The 21,736-nt window shown below is 44.6% G+C and overlaps 1 protein-coding gene and 1 pseudogene across 1 annotated transcript; one reads left to right on the top strand and one right to left on the bottom strand.

Annotated features, from left to right (window-relative positions):
• Window positions 1-10,488: 10,488 nt before the first annotated feature.
• LOC101442720 (peptidoglycan recognition protein 3) lies at window positions 10,489-21,434 on the top strand. The gene is made up of 6 exons (XM_058309292.2): window positions 10,489-10,663; window positions 12,551-12,669; window positions 13,624-13,731; window positions 15,043-15,241; window positions 19,925-20,043; window positions 20,724-21,434. The coding sequence occupies exons 1-6, from the start codon at window positions 10,569-10,571 to the stop codon at window positions 20,900-20,902; spliced, it is 819 nt and encodes a 272-aa protein (XP_058165275.2). The 5' UTR covers window positions 10,489-10,568; the 3' UTR covers window positions 20,903-21,434.
• Window positions 16,765-17,654, bottom strand: LOC139436335 (methylsterol monooxygenase 1 pseudogene; annotated as a pseudogene).
• Window positions 21,435-21,736: the final 302 nt, after the last annotated feature.

Here is a 21,736-nt window from a genome sequence, read left to right as displayed (position 1 = left end):
CTCAAAGTGTTGTTATATGTTGTTTTGGTTGAAGTTAAGAAGAAAATCTGGTAGTTGGAAAGGGGAGCATAGAGAAATAACCTTTAAAAAGAATTTTGGATATTTTCTGGTAGGTACACACAAACACAACAAGTGGCAGTTTCTTAAAGGTTGGTTGCAATGTGAAATCTAAACCCATATTGATGAATTCCCTGTACTCTGCTACATTTCAATTGATTGGTCTATGTTGAAATTTTCTTGTTTTTTTTTTTTTAACTGAAACATGATTTTGCAACTTCATAGCTTGGCTATTTGGAAAATATTGGTTTACTGAGCTATACAGATCCTATAAATATTGACACATTTCATTATCCAGTGTATATTAAAAATTTTTGCTAATATTGCTGATATTTGCTAATATCACCAATCTCTTATCAGAAAAATTTATAAGTGTTGAGAAGCTGTCAAACTCATGGTGACAGACATAAATTTTCCAAAATTCTAATTTTTGCTTCAAAGTGCCAATTTTATGATGGTAGCAAATCCTATCAGTTGTTTTTCTTGAAGTAAAAGGCTCTCCTCACTTTCATGAATATGTCTGCCATGCACCCAAGTCTGCCTATCCACAGTTTTCTCTTATTTGTTCTTTCAAGTAAAAATAGTGTTCCATGAAAAAAGTAGTTCAGCTTACAACTCAATCACACGGGAGCTTTTCCTTGAAATGATCAGGACTGAAGTAGAATGAAGTTAACAATGGTCACTGTTTAATCAAGAATATTCTTCATTGAAATTTTTTTGTGGGGACGGAAGATGGGAAGAGCACTATGACCCTTGGGCAGATTCATGCCACTGTCTTTTTTTTTAATTTTTATTCATTTTAAAAAAATATATTACATTCAAAAAATATGAAGTCCCATTCAACCCCACTGCCCCCACCCCCCACTCTCTCCACAGCAACACTCTCTCCCATCATCATGACACATCCACTGCATTTGGTAAGTACATCTCTGGGCATCGCTGCATCTCATAGTTAATGGTCCACATCATAGCCCACACTCTCCCACGTTCCCTCCAGTGGGCCCTGGGGGGATCTACAATGTCCCGTAATTGTCCATGAAGCACCACCCACGACAACTCCAAGTCCCGAAAATGCCTCCAGGTCTCATCTCTTCCTCCCATTCCCCGCACCCAGCAGCCACCATTCATGCCACTGTCTTGATTCATGCTAAGTCACCTGCAGTTTTACCTGCCATTGTTTTCATGTGATCAGTGGAAATATCAGCACAGTGGGGAAGCTGAGGAGACTCTTGGTTTATGGGAGGCTTCAAGTGGGAGATGGTCCAGGGTATATTACTCTTGGGGACCCCCAGTTTTCCCCAATCACTCTTAGAGAACCACTGCCTTAGTTTATGCATTACTACAAGTGCACCTGCCTGCCTGACAGTTTTCTTTCTTCCTTTCCACCCCTTTTTCAGCATGCTCTGCTAGCCAAGCACTGGGTCAGGCATAAGAGAAAATACAGACTTGGAAGTTGCCCTCACAGCGATGATCGTCACAGCAGTACAACTTAGAAGGAGTTAGATGAGGGATAAGAGATGTCTCAGAGGCTCCATTCATCACAGAGGACTGTTTGGGAAGCCAGGCTGATGTGGAGGCTCCAGACCAAGGGAAAGAATGAGGAGGAGGCTGCTCAGAAAAGGAGAGTAAGTGCCAAGGCCCTGCAGCAGGGAAGCCTGTGAAGGCTGGTGGTCTGCAAAGGGGCCTCTCTGGCAGAACAAGGTGAGATGGGGTGGGGAGCTTGACCATGGGACCTGTTGGGATTTTAGTCCCCAATACACAGAACCAGAGAGTGAACACACACCACGGATTCCCCATTCCTAATGCCCTTGTCCAGAAGAGATGTTTTCACCTGGGAACCCCTTAGCCTGTTAATCCCCAAGAATTTGGTGGTCTCTGGACAGGGCCCCAGGACCTGCCTGCTTCCCTCCCTTTTTCAGGCAGCTACCACTACTTTGTTCAGGACGTCCACCCCTCTCCTGGCTGCCTGGGGAGCCTAGTCTCCTTAGCTGGCTAACTTGATGCCCCCAAAGGCAAGCCCATAGGCTCTTCTCTTGAAGAGTTTTATTACTGGTCATGATGGGAGACAGCTAGGGGCATGGGCAAACCTGATAAGCTTGAGGACGTCACGGTTGAGGGAAGCCCATGGTGACCCTCTAGGATGGTCCACAGGCCCCAGCTCCTGATCACCTTCTTCTGTGTCTCTGGGTCTGCCCCCACCTGCACCCTCACCCCAAAACCGCTCCAGGGCCTTTTCTTCCTAGTCCCAGGTCTGGGTGGATCAATTGAGGACAGCTAGGTGGGCAGCTGGCATTCAAGGGGCTTTACTGCTTTTCTGGGGCATTTCCTCACAAAGAGTGCATTGACCGCTGGAAGGTGAGAGGCCTTGCTGGTGCCCCTGGAGATAGTCTCCATCGCATTCTTGGAAGGTGTCATGGTGAGTTTCCTCCATGAAGATTCAAGGGTTCCTGGAGCTGAGGATTGTGAAACAAGGTGAGGTGTTCACTGTTATACAGCTTTGAGGCTGGAGGGGGTGAGGGCTGGGGAGTCTTGGTTTGTGGGGGGGCTTCCTTAGGTGGGTGACGTTTTGATGCTGGGGCTGGGGTGAGGTGGGAGGGAGGGTGATGGACATGTAGGGTACAGGGTCAATGGGGCGCTGAGAGCTGCCTCCGTGGAATGTACCTTTCTCTTCTCTCCCTCCATTGGTTCCTGCTGTCGACCTTGGAAGGGGCTGGGAGATGGGTGGCGATGTTGATGAGTGACCTCGACCAGAGTGTGGAGCAGATTTGTCTCCGGAGGTAGCAACGTTCCCAGATGTCAGGGACGCGGCCCTGAGGGCCCACACGCACCCCCAGATTGGCCTGGGTTTTGAGGGCTGGAGAGGAGGAAGGAGCTCTGGGCGTGTGGGGCAATCGTGTCCTTTCCCAGGGAGGAGGTACCGGGCTTATTCACAGGGCGGGGCGCCAGGCGCACTCAGCCCGAGTCTGTTCTCACTTGAGCTCTTCCTGGTGCTGAGGAGCCCGCTTGGAGCCTCGGAACTCTGCTTCCTCCTCCCCTCCCCTGTCAGGTGGGATCTGAGCTTTCCTCTTCTCTCCTGGAAGCCAGAGCCTGAGAGCAACTATTCCCAGGGCGGGAGTGCCCTCTAGTGCGCGAGGGAGCGAAGGCGCGGGTTGGAGAAGGAGGGCAGGGAGGAGAGGACCAGCCCATGAGGGGTGAGCAGCGCCCCCTGACCTGTGGGCTGGGATGGCGCAGGATCTAGGGGTGTGTCTGCGGTTGAGTGTGAGTGTGTGCTCTCCCGTCTCAGGGACTGGACGCTATCAGATTAAGTGTTAACATGGTGGAAAAATATCCGTTCCCCCACCCCCCCCCCCCTTCCTTTCTCCTGAGCCCTTCCTCCAAATAAGAAAACTTTCTCTTTTTAAATTCTTCCAAATGTTTGTTTCTACCACTCTTGGATATTTCTTGCCGAGGCTATGGCGTTCTGGGGTTACCATTCTCCAATTTCTATTTCTGTCTATCCCTGAATCCCTGTGTCTTATGTCTTGCTTGTCTCCTATTCTTATGCTTTGCCCTTTATTTGATGAATACAGGAGGCACAGCAAAGTAGCAATGTGAACCAAAGGGTGCATCCTTGGCTAGAGCCCTATCCAACCAGCTCAATGTTTGCAGTGGGGGTTGGGAGTGGGCCATACCACCAGTCCCTTCGTGGCATGATCAGGGGCTGGGTCTAAGCCTTGCAACTTCAGCTGTGACCACATCATGGTTGGGTTCAGATGACCAAGAGCCAAAGCTCAGGGTGACTCGGTTGATTGCTAGTTTCTGCACAGCTTTCCAGGGAACTGGTTTCTTTTCTGCAAGGCCAGCCTTCAGGGTTTCTGTCTTGATAAGGTAGTCCTAGCTCTTGTTTGGCTAAAAGTGGTGGCTGAACATTTTCCCATGTGCTTATTAGGTGCCTGCCCTCATTTATCTTTGGTGGACAGTTTTTCTGAATGAATAGAATTCTGGGTATTATTTGATAAGACATGGTTTGTATTGCTCAAACTTCTAAATGCTCAAGTCTTAAGCTGCGGTTCTAAACATTTTTTTCATTTAGAGACTACTGGTTGTAGCATAAACCCCCCAGGAGGACTGTCTGCCCCATTTTATTCTCCATCCCCCCCTCCCCATAGTTCCTCAGTGGGATTATAGAGGGGGTGGGTGTGTGGTGGCTGATAATTTGGTTGATATCGCAGTGAGCTGATATTTTGTTTTGACTGAGCATGAAGAAACATTTCATTTGCAGCAAAGATTCTTGGAATTGAAAGGACCATAGACATCCTTGAATTCAGCTTCTTGGGCCCTCGCCGAGAATCTCCCCCATTAGAAACTCAAGCAGGTTGTGGAGCAGTTCCAGGCAGAGGCTCTGGAGTCAGACAGACCTGGGTGTGAAGCCTGCTCTACCCCTCCTAGTTGGGTCACTTCGGCAAGTGACTTCAACTCTCTGAGGCCCCGTTTCCTGCTGATAAGTATGAGCCTTGCAGTGGGGTGGGTGCCCCAATGGAAGAGCGAGCGCACTTGTGTTAACCATCAGTGTCTCTCCAGGTCCGCCATCCACACTCTCCTTGTTGGTGTCCTGATGTGGTGTGAAGATGCTGCCGTGGCTTCTTGTCTTCTCTGCTCTGGGTCTTGGGGCCCGGGGTGAGTTTTCTTTCATTGTATATCAAAAATACTTTTGGTGAGCAACAGAAAACTGTCCTCAAACTGGTAACAGAAATTCCCCCAGTGCCCACCTTTTGTTAGAGGCTAGGGTGGCTTTGCTATTTGGAGCACTGTTTTGAACGTTAGATATCTGGGTTCAAATCCTTCCCTTGCCATCTGCTATGATTCTCGGTGAGCTATTAAATTTCTTTATCTTGTTTGCCTCCAGAATGTGAGGATAACATTGCTCATTTCCTAGTATTGTTCTTTTTTTTCACTTTGTAAAACAAAAATACATGCTGTATTCGTATCTGTGTTATGATATTGACTAAAACAATGTTAAAGGCAGGATTCATCTGGTGAACTGTGAAAACACTGTGCTGTTTACTTACTTTTTAAAAAAATGTATTTTCATTTTTTTTTAAAGATACTTAGATTACACAAAATGTTACACACAAAAAATATAAGAGATTCCTTTATCCCCTACACCCCACACCTCCCACCCTTCCCCACATTAACAACTTCTTTCATTAGTGTGTATATTCATTGCAATTGATGAACACCTTTGTAGCATTGTGACTAAGCATGGATTAGAGTTTACATTGTAGTTTACACTCTCTCCCACTCAATTCTGTAGGTTATGGCAGGTTATATGATAGCCTGTATCTGCCATTGCAATGACATTCAGGACAATTCCAAGTTCCAAAAATGCTCTCATATTACACCTCTTTTTCCCTCTCCCTGTCTTCAGCATCTCCAGTGGCCACTGTCTCCACATCAATGATATAATTTCTTCCATTGTCAGAATCACAATAAGTCTATAGTAGAATACCAGTAAGTCCACTCTAGTCCATATTTTATTCCCGAATCCTGAGGATTCTGGGATGGTGATGCTCACTTCATCTCTAATTGAGAGGCAGTTTCAATCCCATGTGGTTGATGGATGGAATTCTCTCGCTTGTGGGTGTAGACTCTCTCAGTTCCTTGGTATAGTGGTCATCCATCCTCACCTCCTTGTTAGTTGTCCTGGGTGAGTCCAATGAACTAGAGAGTAAGTGTTGCAACTCTGCTAAGCTCAGAGCCCAGTTGGCATGTGGATAGCCCAGAGATTCAAATCTTTTGAACATACACCTACAAACTCCAGCACCAACTATAGATTCAAATAGGAGGGACAGAAAAGGCATGTGTAGCAAAGCCACAACTGAGTCCAACTCTGTCACACTAGAGAGCACAATTCCAAAGTAGGGCCCACTGGCAGGCACCAGACTCCAGAGCTGTCTGTCATAACTGTAGGACCTGGGTGTCTCCAGAGCCTTCAGAAACCCCACTCTTTGGGGGTAATATCTACTTTGGCAGTCTATGAGATAGATCCTGCTGAGATGTGCCTAAGTGTTACTTCAAGGATGACCTCCTGACTCAATTGAAGTCTCTTAGCCATATAAACTCATTTGTCTTTACCTTTTGACCCTTTTATTTAAGGTCTTTTTCCAGTTGCATTGCTAGTTGGTACTTGGTAGGAATCCCTGGCCAGGAAAGTTCATCCCTGGGAGTCATGTCCCATGCTGGGGGGAAGGTAATGCATTTATATGCTGAGTTTGGCTTAGAGAGAGGCCACATTTGAGCAACAAGGAGGATCTCAGGAGGTAACTCATAGACACCCTACAGCACTAGGCTAAATTGCAATTTCAAGAGCAAAAGCTCATAAGCATAATTGTCAATATTTAGGGCCCATCAATGGACCGTCCTTCTTCACTAGTTATTGCCCTGCACTTCAGGGATTGTTGCTGTTCCATTAGAGAATGTGGCAGAACTCCCCAGGATGAGAATTCAATATTTTTTCAGTTATTGTGTGAATTTCCACCCACAGTGACAATGCCCTATGAACATTTGGACACATTTATATACCTTACATGTATGCCCAGGTGAACTTCCTCCCATGTATCCCCCATCACTGACAACCCACACCAATGATCCTCCCCTGCCACAGTTGTAACACTTCTGTGGTCTAAACTTCAAAATGAAGCCAAGAATGCCAAAAAGAATTAATAGGAAAATGAAATGACAATGGTAAGTTTAAACATAAGAAATAAAATACATAATAATTTAGAAAAACTAAAACTAAAATAAAATAAAAAATTGGGATATTAAAAAATAATGAAAAATATTAAATTTTTTTGGACAATTTGCCTTTCATCATGGTAAGATCTGTTGTCTTGTATGTACAGTGACATTTTATTCCATTTATTTTCCCAGTGTCTTACTTTTTTTTCATTTTGTCTTCAAAGAAGTTTTAGATCACAGTAAATTCACATACAGAACACAGGGGACTCCCAGAGACCCAACATCTTTCCCCTTTTACCCTCTACCATTTCAATAACCTTTTTAAAATATTTATTTTATTTTATTTTTTAATTATCTATTTTAACATTAATAGACCACACAAAATGTTACATTAAAAAAAATAAGAGGTTCTCATATACTCCACTCCCCACCCCCTACCCCCACCAATTTTTTAAATTGTAGCTTTTTGAAGATACACAGATCACAAAAGACGTTACATTAAAAAAATATAAGAGGTTCCCATATACTTCCACTCCCCAGCCCCCTCACTCCTCCCACATCAACAACTTCTTTCATCATTGTGGCACATTCATTGCATTTGGTGAATACATTTTGGAACACTGCTGCACCACATGGATAATAGTTTACATAGTAGTTTACACTCTCCCCCAGTACTTTCAGTGGGTTATGGCAGGATATATAACGTCCAGCATCTGTCCCTGCAATATCATTTAGGACAACTCCAAGTCCCGAAAATGCCCCACATCAATAACCTTTTTATATGAGGATGGTACATTTGTTACAACTGATATACAAATATTGAAACATAGCCACCAACCATGGTCAAGGGTTTACACAGACCATATGCTTTTATAAATTTTTGATGAGATTCAACATGGCCTGTATCCATCACTGCAAGATTGTGCAGAACAATTTCCATTGCCCGCTAAATACCCCTCTTCCATCTACTCTATTCCTCCCTCCCCCTCCCCTCCTAGTATTGTTCTTGAGGATTGAACTAGGCAGCCAGTGTGAGGTGTTTAGCTCAGTGCCTGGATAAGAAGTGCTAGGAAAATTGTAGCTACATGTAATTATCATTATCATTAGTAGAAATACCAATCAAAGTTAAGCCCTGTACCTGGGCCTACATTTGTAAATAAGAGCAAATTCCTTGAGAGCGGGGATGTATTTTCTCCTCACCATCTATTTCTTATAGTTCCTTATGTAGGATTGGGCACATAGTAAATGCTCAATTAATGAATGCTGTTGAATTGGCTTTTTAAAATATTCTTAAATACTGGACCTGTTTCTTGAGTTGTTTTCCATGTATAGACATTGTTTTGAAAGATAACATAATACAAACTTTTCTCTGCCCTCTGCTACTTAGACACCTAATTCCACTGAATTTCCTAGGGTTGGTGTTGGAGAACTCACATATCAGGGACACATGGTAGTTTGGCCTTCATTTTGCAAGTGGGGAAACCAAGGCCCCGACAGGTGAAGTGACTTGCCCATCACCTTGTCTTCTGTCTCCTGCCCTGTCCCTGCTCGTGGCTCCCTCTGCAGTGCCTCTGTCCTGCCCCACTGGCGGCTGTTCCTTCAGTCTTCAAAGTTCTTAGGAATTTAATTTTAAATCTTCCTCTCCAGTCTCACCGTTCCTCATCCCCAAGCTGTGTTTGCCCTTCACAGCCCAGCTCAGGCCCCCTCCCCTGAGTTGGGTTCCAGTCCTCAGCAGTCTCCCTGGTCTGCCCAGCACACTCGGGCTCAATGTCACGGTCATGTACTTGGTTTTGCTCATTTCACGTGATGGAACAGGCTCACAGAACCATGGCAGAGACCCTTGGTGATCTTGTGTCATAGTCTGAGAAACAGGTCAGGTCATGGCAGTGTCTTGTCCGAGGCCATCTGACCATCCTGGAGAGGCTGCAGGGTGTAGTGGTCAGACCTTGGGTTGCAATCCAGCTCCACTGCTTAAAACCTGTGTCATCTTACACAAATGACAATGTCTCTGAGCCTCCATTTCTATCTAGAGAGAGGGGGTTGTTATTTTGTTTTGCTTATCTCATAAAATTGTTCTCAACCACGAATATGTTAGCACCCTTGAAAGTGCTTTGTAAACAGTAGCGCTGGCCTGGGGAAGATGGTGCTGCTGCTGTTCATTAGTCCCATGACCTCAGGAGCAGCAGGAGATGAGGTCATGCCAGTGATGAGTAGTCCTCAATAACTGTATAAAGTTTCTAGTGTTGGCTTTGCAAGGGCAGTCACAGATTTCCTTATTGCTCTATTTCAAGAAACTTGCTTGGCATCAACAGGTGCTTAATACGTGTAAGTGCTCAAAGTGACAATGATCATCTTGGCATGTGACACTCTGAAGGGTACCCATTGAGAATGTCTATTAATAGGTACACCGGTGATTCAGGAAAGGTAGAGCTCCTCAGATCAGAGGGCAGGTGAGACTGTAATGCACCTGGAATAGGCAGAGGATGGGGGAGGATGGGAGGAGAGGGAAACAGAGGAGGTGGAGGCCAGAGCCTTCTGTGGTTCTCTGTGTTGCGTCCGAGAGGAAGTTAGGGGACTTGGGGAGCAGAGAAGCCATGGGTTTTGGGGAAGGGATGTCCAACCAGAGACCTGGCGAATGCTGGGATGGGTGTTCTCTGAGGACCAGCACTTAGAAGGATGGATGTTCCTTTGCAGATTTCCCACAGGTCTCCTGGAATGAAACCCAAGCCAGGGACTTGTCAGAGATGCTTCTGGATCTGCCTGTCAGCAGCTCCCAGCTCTCTCAAAAGAGTCACAATGGTGAGGCAGTTTGGGCACAGGCTGGTGTTTCTTAGGTGGCCAGAAATGTTTCTCAGGACTTCATTATGGCTTGGCTGGGAGTGAGTGGGTGGAATCCTGAGAGGTACATTGGCTAACTCTTCTTCTGGATTGTTCTGAGTCCTTAGCCAAAGTTGGATTCCAAGAAGGTGAGAGAGTAAGGGTGAAAAGACATGTCCCCTAGTCTGAGAGTGGAGACACCCGTGATCTCAGGGAAAAAGGCAGCCCTGCCCTCAGGGAGGCTGCAGTCCTGTGTGGGATCTCACAGCCCTGGCCTTTGTGATTTTTTAATCTAGATGAGAGAGACATGCATCCTGTATTCATGGAGCTTTCTGGGGCTCTGGACCTTGGGAACCCCTAGCTTCAGGAAGACAGCAGAGCTGCTTCCCTCAGAGAGTTCCTGTTCCGAGGGTAGGGCAGGACAAAGGACACAGTCAGAGACCCAGGGACAAATGCCAACAAGAAAAATTATTACTAAGGCATTTGTGCTAAGGTGCTTCAAGAGATGCTGCTCAGAGCACCTGGGGGTCGGTGTGGCAGGTCAGCTGGACATACGCTCTAAAGGAAGGAAGCATAAAGCAGGCCAGAGAGGGCTTGAGGATAGGATTTGTCCTCTGGAGAAATAGTCTGGGGACAAGGCATCTCGATTCCCAGGCTGACTGCAGAGTCCATGTCGGGGATCGTTTAGCCAAAAAAGGGATTGTGGAAATGAGAAGGGGAGGGTGTGGGTGGTGAAGGCCTCCTTCTGGGCCTCTGCCTCCTCAGTGGAGAGGCAGGGGCCCTGGGGAGAGAAGGCCCAGGGCAGCATGGACAGCTGGCGGGGGAGGAAGTGGTAAGACCTGCTGCATGCCATCCTCTGTCCTCCTGCAGTTGCTCCCACCATTGTCTCCCGCAAGGAGTGGGGGGCAGGACCGCTCACCTGCAGGGCCCAGCTGACCCTGCCTGTGGTCTACATCATCACAGAGCAGCTCACCGGGATGGAGTGCCGGGAGGAGAACGTTTGCAAGCAGAGGCTGCGGGACCTGCGGTCCCATTCTGTTTACACAGAAGGCCGGTGCGATGTGGCATACAAGTAAGGGGCTGGTCGGGTACTCACTCCTCTTAGGGTGTTTTTCTGTTTCTCCCATTTTTATGGCTTTAACTTTTCTAATGAATATAAAATGTTAAAGAATAAGAAAGAAACAAAACCAAAAATCCTCAGGAGGTCATTAGGAAGGACAGCTCTGAGTCATTTATTCAGATGTGCTCTTGGACCTTGCAAGCTCCTGAAAAGAAGCAAGGAAGGCACAGTTTACAAAGGTCTTCACAAACACCTCCCAATTAGGTCCTCCATCTACATGGAGAATGGGCGGGAGATAGACATATTATACCCCCGTTACACAGGGGAGAGAGCCATGGTCTGAGAAAGGTAGTGCATTTGCTCAGAGTCCCACAGCTAGGCAGTGGTGGACCCAGAGCTGTTTCCAGGATGCCTGTTAGTTCCACGCTCGTTCACTTCCCTGCATGAACAAAGCTTTCACCCTGTGAGGTAGTTTCCCACTGGTTATCTTAAGGGCCGTCTTGACTGAGATTGGAGGGGGAGGAGACCGCCACGTGTAAACAAGTGTGAGCATCAGAGGGTCCTTCCACTGGGTCGTTGAGTCTGAGTATCTACTCTGAAGATTGTTGTTGGAGGCCCAGAATCTCTTCTTCCTTCAGGAACGATGAAAATATATAGGATATAAGGAGGATACACACAGATAGACACACACACACACACACACACACACACAGAATGGAATGGAATTTATCCCCAAATTCTAAAGACAATTATAAATGGTTTCTATTTCCATTTTGGCAAGAGAATCCATGGCTTTATTTAAAAAAAAAAAAACACCACAAAACTGTGCGAGCAGCTGGAGGCCCTTGTTGTAGCTACCAGTGCCTTGGGGGTGGGGGACAGGGCTTCCCTGTCCTGCCTCTGGGAATTCCTTACCTCAGCCCTGCTTCTGCCACTTGCTATTGTCTCTTCAGCGGCAGGATTTCCAAGTTGCTTCAGCCACTGTGTCTCTAAGTCAGGTCTCTGAATATTGAGTGACAACGTTGTACACTGTGGCTGCTTGTAATTGTAAGGAACTCTTCACACCGAATCAGCCAAAGGCTGCTGCAGAAGCCACAGAGGAGCCTGCCCAAAGTACTGGCGGCAAAGCCAAGGAAATGGTGGACTTACTGAGGCTCCTATGTCAGGGCCCGGACTCAATTCATGGTCTTTGAGTGACCCCAGGGAATTGTTCACTCTATCTTCAGTTTGCTGCGAAAACTCACAATCTGTTAAAAACTGATTATGGCAAGAGTTGTGAAGACATCAATGGTGAAGACTCTGTTGGAAAGTAGAGGACAAGGAAGTTATAAGGAAGCAAACATAAAGGAAGAGGTAGAGTAAAAGAAAAGATAAATTTTAATAAAAAAAAAAAAAACTGAAGAAAATGAAGACTCCAAACAGATTTCCTGCAATAGAGAAGAGACTAAGGAAGTTCTTAAGGGAAAGCTGAAGAAAAAATTAATATTAAAGGAATTTCTAAATTCTGGTGGATTGCTTTAAAGCATGTTCAAGTACTTGATACTATAATTTAAAAAAACATGTTGAATTAATGTTAAAGCTCTTGAAAAATGTTGAACTAATGAATGTTCCCAGGTCCTTGAAAGTCACACATTCGATTTCCATTTTGAACCAAATGAGTATTTTCCGAGTCAGGTGCCGAGAAACACATGTAAGCTAAGTAACAACAAAACCTAAAGTAAATTCCTACTTTTCTTGGAGATCTACTTCAGATCAATGTTTCCCCACTATGGTGTTACTGAAGCACAGTGTTTAAGAGCCTTTGGAGCTGTTCTCCCCTCTGAGGAGGGGTGAGGGATTTCTTGGGACAGGGATGAGCTGTGGGGCCAGTCACTGAAACCTTCTCGCTTTGCCCTGCAGCTTCCTGGTTGGGAATGACGGCAGGGTGTACGAAGGTGTCGGCTGGAAGGTCCAAGGCATGCATACCCAAGGCTACAACAATGTCTCCCTGGGCATCGCTTTCTTTGGCAATATGTTAGGTAATGATCATGCCCTGCTGACTTTTTGCCAGGGATTTGTCTTTATTCTTCCTCTACTACCTCATCTTAACATTCTTGCCTTTTCAGCCCATTATACTTATCTTCTCTGATAATTGCTTCACGAAGTTTCTTTTCTCCCTTGACTTCTAGGACATCCCATTCTTTTTGCCTGCCTGCTCCTTTCTGGTCCCCACTCCTGTGATGTTGCCAAAACCACCACTGATGCTGCTTGAGCTGCTGGTTATTGCCATCACTCATAGTTGTGTGACATTGCAGCTGCAGCCACCAGAAGCAGAAAAGCATAGCTTCTGCCTTCTTCCAGAGTCTTCCATTGGTAGAACCCAACCAGAAGCCAGAAGGCTGGGGAGGTGGGGAAGTGTAGTTTGCAGGCTTTCAGCCCCCCGCAAAACATGGAAAAGCACAGAAGCAGGCGTTGAAAGCTAATAGATAAAATGATTGCCATACTCTCTATCCTCATTTGTCAATTGGAACTAGTAATAGTATTTTTATCTCAGAGGTTTTCTGTGAGAGTTAAATAAGTTAATGGATTAAAAGAGCTTCCCACATACCTACATCTATGGGAGCTACTTAGTAAACAACACCATTGTCTTCTCCATGCCATGCCCACTTGTTTAGGTGGGCCTCCCTTTGCATGTAGCCTTTATTGTTTGCCAGCCCTTCCATCTAGAGATGCAGTGGATAAATAAAGACTTAGTTTGGCACTTGTAAGAGGTTATCAACCTTGGCTGCCATGAACTCTGTCCAAGTAGTTCCTTGCTTTGTAGGCTCTGTGCCCTACGAAGCCCTCGTACTATTGGCTGCTGGACTAGTTTCTTCTCTTCCCATCCATCAGTTAGTCAGGGTCAGGCATAACATCCTATTCTCTCTCCAGGTGTCTGTACTAGGCCAGATTTGCTTACTGACAACTCTGTGTTCCATGCCATCCTCTTTTAGGTAGTGATCCCAGTCCTGCTGCCATGTCAGCTGCAGAAGGCCTGATCTCCTCTGCCATCCAGAAGATTCATCTGTCACCGAGGTACATTCAGCCACTTCTTTTGAAAGGTGAGATCTGTCTGGTTCCTCAATAGCCAGTGATACCCAAGGAAAAGTAATACCCTCAATCCCACTTTGTTCTCCTTCTCATTACCACTTCCTTTTGGGCTTTCATGGTTTCTTTCAGGCGAGAACCTATCTCATACCTATCATAACTTTGAGATCTGGAAAGATTTGAGAAGGTAACTTCCTGGCCTCCTCTCCATCCCGCTAGAAGGATATAGCCTTGGCATTATCTTTAACATAAATATATTTTTATACACATTTTTACCCACTCAACTAATATTTATTGAATGGTGCCTAAGTGCCAGGCCTCTTCTAGGTACTGGAGATACCTCCATGAATAAAATCAACAAAGCTCTCTATCTTCACAAGCTTACATTCCAGTAAGGAAAGATAGAAAATGAGTTAATTAACAAGTAAAGCATATATGATGCCAAAAGTTGTAAAGCCTTTGGAGATATATAAAGTATGAAAATTGGATTGGGAACACATATATACATATTTATATATAATATGTGAGTACACACTCACACACACATTCCCCGTTCTAAATGCAAAAATCAGTCAATCTGCAATATAACCACACCCTGAGAAAAAGTGTTTACAGATTACATTGAAGTCAGAGTGAATATTCTAAGAGGTTGGGTAATAAAAATCATGCACTAATTTTGAGTGAACATGAAGCAACTTAAAACCAGTAAAATTAATAACCATCTCCAGTGATTCAAATCTCTCTGCTAAAGTGATTCTTTTCTTGAATGTACTGATTTTTTAAATTAGCTTTTTGAAAATATTGTAAATCTCTAAATAAAGGGTTTCCTGCTTTTAAACAGGTACCATCTCCAATAATGGTAATTCCTTAACATTTGTAGAGTTCTTTATAGACTTCACATTGTTTCCATATACATGCAATTGGTTCAGAGTCAGGAGTCAGCTGAGTTCTGCCTATTGCCTCTATGACATAAGAACACACACCTGCACGTATTTGGAATGAGTATTCAAACATGTAGGTATACCTTGTCCTTTGAATAAAATGAGTGTGCCAGTATGTCTCTTTCCTTCTGCCCATGCAATGGTTTCTATAGTGGTTATCAGAACCTGTGGGTTTTTGCCCCTGCCACTTGGTGCCAGTCACCTGAACTATCCAGTCCTCAGCTGGATGATCCTAGAATCCCACAGCCGAGCTCACATTAGGAAGTGCCAGTGGGTGCTGGAGGCTGGGGAGAGACTAAGGGACAGCCCTGCCTGCAGCTGTGAGATTGTCTACATGTGGCCAAAGGTGAATTCCCATTTCCTTGTTTGTTCACCTCACTACAGCTTGTCCCAACATCATCACGCGGTCTGCTTGGGGAGCCAGAGAGACACACTGCCCTAAAATGAACCTCCCAGCCAGATATGCCATTATCATCCACACTGCTGGGATAAGCTGCAATGTATCCATGGACTGCCAGATTCATGTCCGAGATCTACAGTCCTTTCACATGGACACACAGAACTTCTGTGACATTGGATATCAGTAAGTGGAATTGGTGGAAACATGAACCACTTTTTCTTCAGGGGCAGAAACTAAGCTGGAGAAAGGAAGGCTGAAGGAGGTAACAGGTATTTGCTAAGTACTTTTGCATCAGGGCCTTTACATACGGCATCATGTTCTATCCTTGCAAGAGTCTGGGTTGAGTATCTTTCTGAGCACAGTGAAGGGTTCATTATCCTTCCACAAGTGGTGGGGAAGACGAAAAAGAAGGCTGTGGGAAGCATTGGTGATAAAGCAAGACTGTGAGACCCTTAGGAAGGCGACCAAAGGGTTGTGCCTTTTTCTTGCAATCTCTTCCAACCAACCAAAGACTGAGACCCTGCACACCCTCTATCTTAGTCTGGTCCAACCTCAAATTTGCTCTCTCTTCTCTTAGTATCCTGTTATACTTTTGGTAATATTTACTTCATGTTATAAATCCAGGAACTCTTAACTTCTCTGAGCCTCAACTGCCTGATGTCTAACAGGGGGAACAGACTTTATCTGTTTATGGCAACGAGCTAGATAAAAATATTCTCTTTTGGTTCCTTTAATGCCAAGTCTATAATAAGGAAATCCATGAAACTAATGGAATGGCAGAAAGTACTTGGAAGATGCCTTTGGTTGGAATTTTTATAGAAAAGATCCAGGATTGGAGTATGATAAATTGCAATTATTCATCTGTCTTAATCACAATGACTTACAAATTCTTGAGTGGATTTGCTTTTTTTTCCCAGACAAAAATCACATTTACCTCAAAAGTTCAAAGTACAAATACAGCAAGTCAGTTTACAAAGTTTCAAGACACAGATTTAGGGGCAGCGGACTTGGCCCAGTGGTTAGGGCATCTGTCTACCACATGGGAGGTTCGTGGTTCAAACCCCGGGCCTCCTTGACCCATGTGGAGCTGGCCCATGTGCAGTGCTGATGCGCACAAGGAGTGCCCTGCCATGCTTTAATTACTATGCCAATGGTGCTTTGCAATCAAAAGGGACTCCTCAAGGAAAGGGAGAATCGCCTGAAATTGGTCAACTCCCGAGACAAAAGTGGAAGTGCACAGCGTTGGTTGTTTCTGACTCAGCAACCTCAGTTCCTTCATCAACTTGTATGGTCCAACCTATGATATTTTGATCGTTAAGCATACTCTAAAAAATGTTTGAAGTTCAACATGAGGCTAATGCCACCACTACTAAGAACACTTTGAAATGTACTCTATGTATTTAAAAGATTTAAAGACCAATTCCAATTTCAGGCCTATGATATTAACAGCAGAAAAGAGATAAATTAATACTTTTTCCAGTAATGTGACCTTTAAAACTGCCTAAAAAATAATTGTACTTAAATATATATTTATTTTTTCTACATATACAGACCTTAAGTAGAAAAAAGTTCTCACTAGAAAGATAACTAAAGGTGTTAATATTTTTTTTATCACTTAACAGCCATGACACATGCTTATTTCTGATTCCCAAAAGCAATATTAGCTATTAGTTTCAATTCAGGAAAATGCATATGTTCAGGAAGGTCTATGAAAAATGCTTAGTCTTTTTCTCAAACTTCTTCATTTTTCAGTGTAGGCTATCAATTGAGAGTCTGTTCCAAAAATTCTGTCCCACCATGTAAATGTCGAAGCATAGTTTCTGATGAAGTTCATGTGATGGAAATCATGATGCTGAGAACCAACATAGAAATGGATGAGATTTAAAGGGTTGAGAGGAATATCATAACCACTATGGACATCAATAGTTTTTATCAAATGCATGGTTACCCATGCCCAAAGAAGAATTACATGATCACATAAATGCATGATTCCAATGAAAAATCCAGGCCCAAGAGTTAGCATTTCCAGAGGATGTACATATTCCACTTCCATCCCAATTGGAACCTGAAATTCATGATGAATTTTATGAAAATATTTATATATTCTTTTGTGGTACAAGAGCCTATGCAGGAAATAGTGCCAAGATGTCCTCAATTACACACAACAAAAACATCTTGCCAAAAGCATATACCATTTTGGCATTCTTTCCCAATCACAAAGAATACTGAAATACTCTGTAAAATAATAGGTTCCACAAATCAAAGGCAGCTGGATACAAACATGATTAAAAAGAAGCACTTTAAAACATTTCCATTGGCCTTCCCATGTTTCTGCTATTTTTTTTTGAATTTTGAACTTTTTCATATAAGGTATAAATTGAAACAAAAATCCAGGTAAAAAGAACAAGAAATACAGGGCTTCGTGAACTATAAGGAATCCCCATGTTGCAATCTGGAACATGGTATATTTACTCAGCATACAATTCCAAGCATTTTTAAATGGTTCTTGCAGAGGACTCTCAAGAATAAGTGAATAGACATACTTTGCAGCCAAGGATGCTGAACTAAAGATGCTGACACTTTCATTTGTTGCCATTATTCAAATCTCTTCAGATAGCTTTATGATTTTGGTTGGTTGCAGAGGGACCACTGTCTGCATTTGCTTTTGATTATGTGTCCCTCTGGGCTCACTGACCCTCTCCTCCTGGACTCCATTTTAAAAGCAGCACTTGCAAACAGGAGGACATTGTTGCTGCACTTTGAAGGATTTTTCACAGCATTGCTATGGTTATCTGGCATAGAAAATAGAGATTTGACTGTAGATTTGGAAATTCTTATTGGAAAATGGCAGAAGCTTAAAGGAGAAGAAATGAAGCTTAAGGGATAATGAAAAAATTCAGTCTTAAGTGGTTAGATCCATTTTCCTTGACTTTGAAACCTGTTATGGGGCCTCCCCTCCCACTCGACCTGCGTGATGTGTCATCTTTAATCCTGATGTGGATAGTAATCAGGAGAAAATACTCACAAATCATTGTTTAATCTTTTAATCAACACTTATGATATCTATTATGTACCCAGTATTAGATAATGTAGTTATGGTTTCTGCCCTTGTGGAGTTGTGAGAGGAAGATAATTAATCATTAATGACAATGTGATGGAAGTATAGGATGCACATAGGATGAGCCTCTGATCAAGGCTTTGGGCAAAAGTGATTGGTGTCAGAGAAGGCTTCCATTGGGACAACTAGCTTAGGACATGAAGAAGGCATAAGAGTTTGTCAGCAAAGAAAGGGGAAGAATGTTATAGTTAAAGGGACCAGTGTATAGTTAAAGGCACAGGCCTGGGGTCTAGGCAGAGCACATAACTTTGAGGAAATTTTAACTCATACCTAAAAAGCCACTACTTAAAGAGAAGAATAGTGAGAGGTAAGGCTGGAAAGGCAGTTAGGAGCCATATCATGAAGGGCCTTGTAATGCATCCTGAGAGACAGATGCCATTTGAAAGGGGAGAGTCTAATTAGAAGGTCTTTTGAGACTACAGAATTTGTATTTTTTTAAAAACCCTTTGTATTAGTTTCCTATTGCTGCTACAACAGATTACCATAGATGTAGCAGCTTAAAACAACACAAACTTATTATCTTACAGTTCTGGAGTTCTGAGGGCCAAAATGGGCTTCACTGGGCTAAACTTCAAGGTTGAGGCTCTAGGGGTGAGTCCATTTCCTCATCTTTTCCAGCTCCTAGAGGCTGCCTGCATTCCTTGGCTCAGGATCACATTCCTCCATCTTCAAAGCCAGCCACAGTGGGTCTATGCAGAGACCGCTCCTCTGGCTCTTTTTTTTTGCTTTTCTCTTCCTCTTATAAGGACCCTTGCAATTACATTGAACCTGCCCAGATAATCCAGGATAATCTCCTTATTTTGAGGTGAGCTGATGGACCTGAACTCCATCTGCAACTTTAATTCCCCCCTCGCCGTGCATCCTAACATGCTCACAGCTTTCAGGATTAAGAACTGGACATCTTTGTGGGGCCACACTGCTATTTCAAGAATGGATTGGAAGGAGGCCAAGCATGGGCAGGAAGCTATTTCAGTAATTCAGACAACAAGTGATGGTGACTTCTACCAGGGTAGTGGCAGTTGGCATAGAGAGAAGTGGGAGAATTTAAAAGCTACATTAGAGATCCAGTTGACAAGCCATGGTTAATGATTGGATGGGACTGGGTGGGGGAAAGGGAAATATTCAAGATGATGCCCAATTTTCTCCCTGGGGGAATTAGGAATGTAGATGGTTGGTTTGGACATTTTGACTTTTATAGAAAGCAATTAAAACTATAGGAAAGGACGGGTTGTCCAAGGAGAATGGGTCTAGCAGGAAGAGAAAAGGGCCTAAATCAGAGCCCTGAAAAGCACCCCAATTGAGGAGGGGGTCCAGGTCCAGGAACATGCGGCGGCAGTGGAACCTAAAGAGAAGCAGCCAGAAAAAAGGAAAATCAGGAGAGTGTGACTTGTGGAAGCCAAGAGAAGAGACCATTTCAAGAAGAGAGAAGTCAATAGGGTCTGTGTGACTCAGAAGTAAAGAAGGTATCCATCATGCTCAATGTCAAGGAAGTTACCTGTCCCCTTTGAAGGGTCAGGTCAGTGGTGCAATGGGGACAAAGACCATGTTGCAGTAGCCTGAAGTTACTATTATCATTGTTTGTCACCGTCTTTATTTTCTGGATTCAGTGACTGTAGTTTTTGTTTTCTGTGTGCAAGTTCAATGAATGGATGAAAGAATGAATGAAAATTGAATGGGTGAATGAAGCAAATTCTGATTTCCATAATGACTTTCTATGCTGAGTTTTGTTTTGTTTTTCCCAATTTTAGCTTTCTGGTGGGTCAAGATGGAGGTGTATATGAAGGGGTTGGCTGGCATGTCCAAGGCTCTCACACCTATGGATACAATGATATTGCCCTAGGAATTGCTTTCATGGGCAATTTCATAGGTAAGGGGTGAGCATGGGCAGAAGGGTTCTAAGTAATGCAATGTTACCTGGAATGTTGGGAAAGTAGGGAAGTGGAGGCAACATGGTGGGGCCTGCCACTGTCTGTGGCACATTATTAAAGAGGTGTCTGGAATATTTTAGCATTAAAGTTGACTCTCATTACAGGATGAGTGTAACCAGGAGTTCCTCCCAGATAGAATATTTACCCCAAATCCACCCACCTCCATAGCCAGGCCCATGTGCTTTTCTAGCCACAACCAAGGCAAGCATGAAGTATGATTTTGCAAACATTGGTGCTCTTATGACTCATTCATCAAATGCATCCTCTTCCTTGGTAACCATGGCAACAACATTGGGGAGCACCACCTCCTATTACGACAGTGTGGTGGTCAGCCCAGAGATGCTATAACTGCTTTGTGAGTGTCCATTGAGAATTGATGTGCAATGCTGCAGTTCTCTTCCAGAGCAGATTTTAACTTTCTGGAAGAAGCTTTGGCAAAGAGGAATCAGAGAACATGATGACCTCGTATTCTCTTTGTGCCTGGTTGCCAGAAATAATGTGAATTTGCTGGCTTGGTGGTGGTGGGAGGAAGAGAGAGACTGGAATCTTGAAGCTTGTCCCTGCCTTAAGCAAAGAGCCCCCAGAACCTAATGACTGATGGGGTAAATGTCTTTTGCAGAAAAGCCACCAAATGCTGCAGCGCTGGAGGCTGCCCAGAACCTGATCCAGTGTGCTGAGAATGAGGGGTACCTGATATCCAACTATCTCCTGGTGGGACACAGTGATGTGAGCAGCACCCTGTCACCAGGGCAGGCTTTGTACAACATCATCAGAACCTGGCCTCATTTCAAACACTGAGGGAGGCCTCTGCTGCTTCTGACACTGCTCCCCTCCCCTAGATGCCGGCCTCCTCACTCCTGGCCCTCTGCTCTGGCTCAGCATCTGCTGGGTCCCCTTTTCCCTGCCAGCCTCACTCTGCCCCTCCTTTCTGAGGGTGCTGTGATCTAATCCTCTTCTGCTCCCAACGCTCCTCTTCTGGTCCTCGTTTTAACTTCTCTTTCCCTCTGTACTGCTCTCTCTACCTTGGATCCCTCCCCTGTTGTCTGCCTGGCAGCCCCCAACCCTCACACATGACCCACAGCCAAGTCACCTCTTGGAGGAAATGCCCCCAGTGCCCTCCCACATGCTCACATATCACATGGACATGTGTGGACACAGATCTTATTTAAAGGGCTGCAATTATTTACATATGTGTCTGTTCTCTCCTGGATGGGGAGTGCCTTGCGGGAAGGACTGGATTTATTCACCTCTATATCCTCAGGACCTCAGCCATGTCTGGAATGTAATAGGTGCTATAGCTACTTGTTGAATAAATGAATGACTAATTTTATGAGTGGACCTAAGTCCTGGCTCACCTTTCAATTCTATTCCATCATGCTCTCCTTGGGGAAGCCTTCCTAGATAGTCCCCTGCACCTGGCAGTCTTCTCTTCATTCCTGTGCCCTCCCAGTCCAGGTTGGGAGCTGGCTTGGGGAGCATGTGTGCAGTGGGCGCTATGGCTCAAGGATCCATCTCCCCATCCTCCCTGAGGGCAGGACCCAGAGCTCCTCCAGGCCCAGCCCACGGCTATGTCCACAAGAGCTGCTCAGTGCCTGCTCCCTGTGCCTGCCCTGGCTGGCTCTGCTGGGCGCG

Source organism: Dasypus novemcinctus, chromosome 13 (assembly GCF_030445035.2).
Source record: "Dasypus novemcinctus isolate mDasNov1 chromosome 13, mDasNov1.1.hap2, whole genome shotgun sequence".
Taxonomy (NCBI): domain Eukaryota; kingdom Metazoa; phylum Chordata; class Mammalia; order Cingulata; family Dasypodidae; genus Dasypus; species Dasypus novemcinctus.
This window is presented reverse-complemented; position numbering and strand designations above follow the sequence as displayed.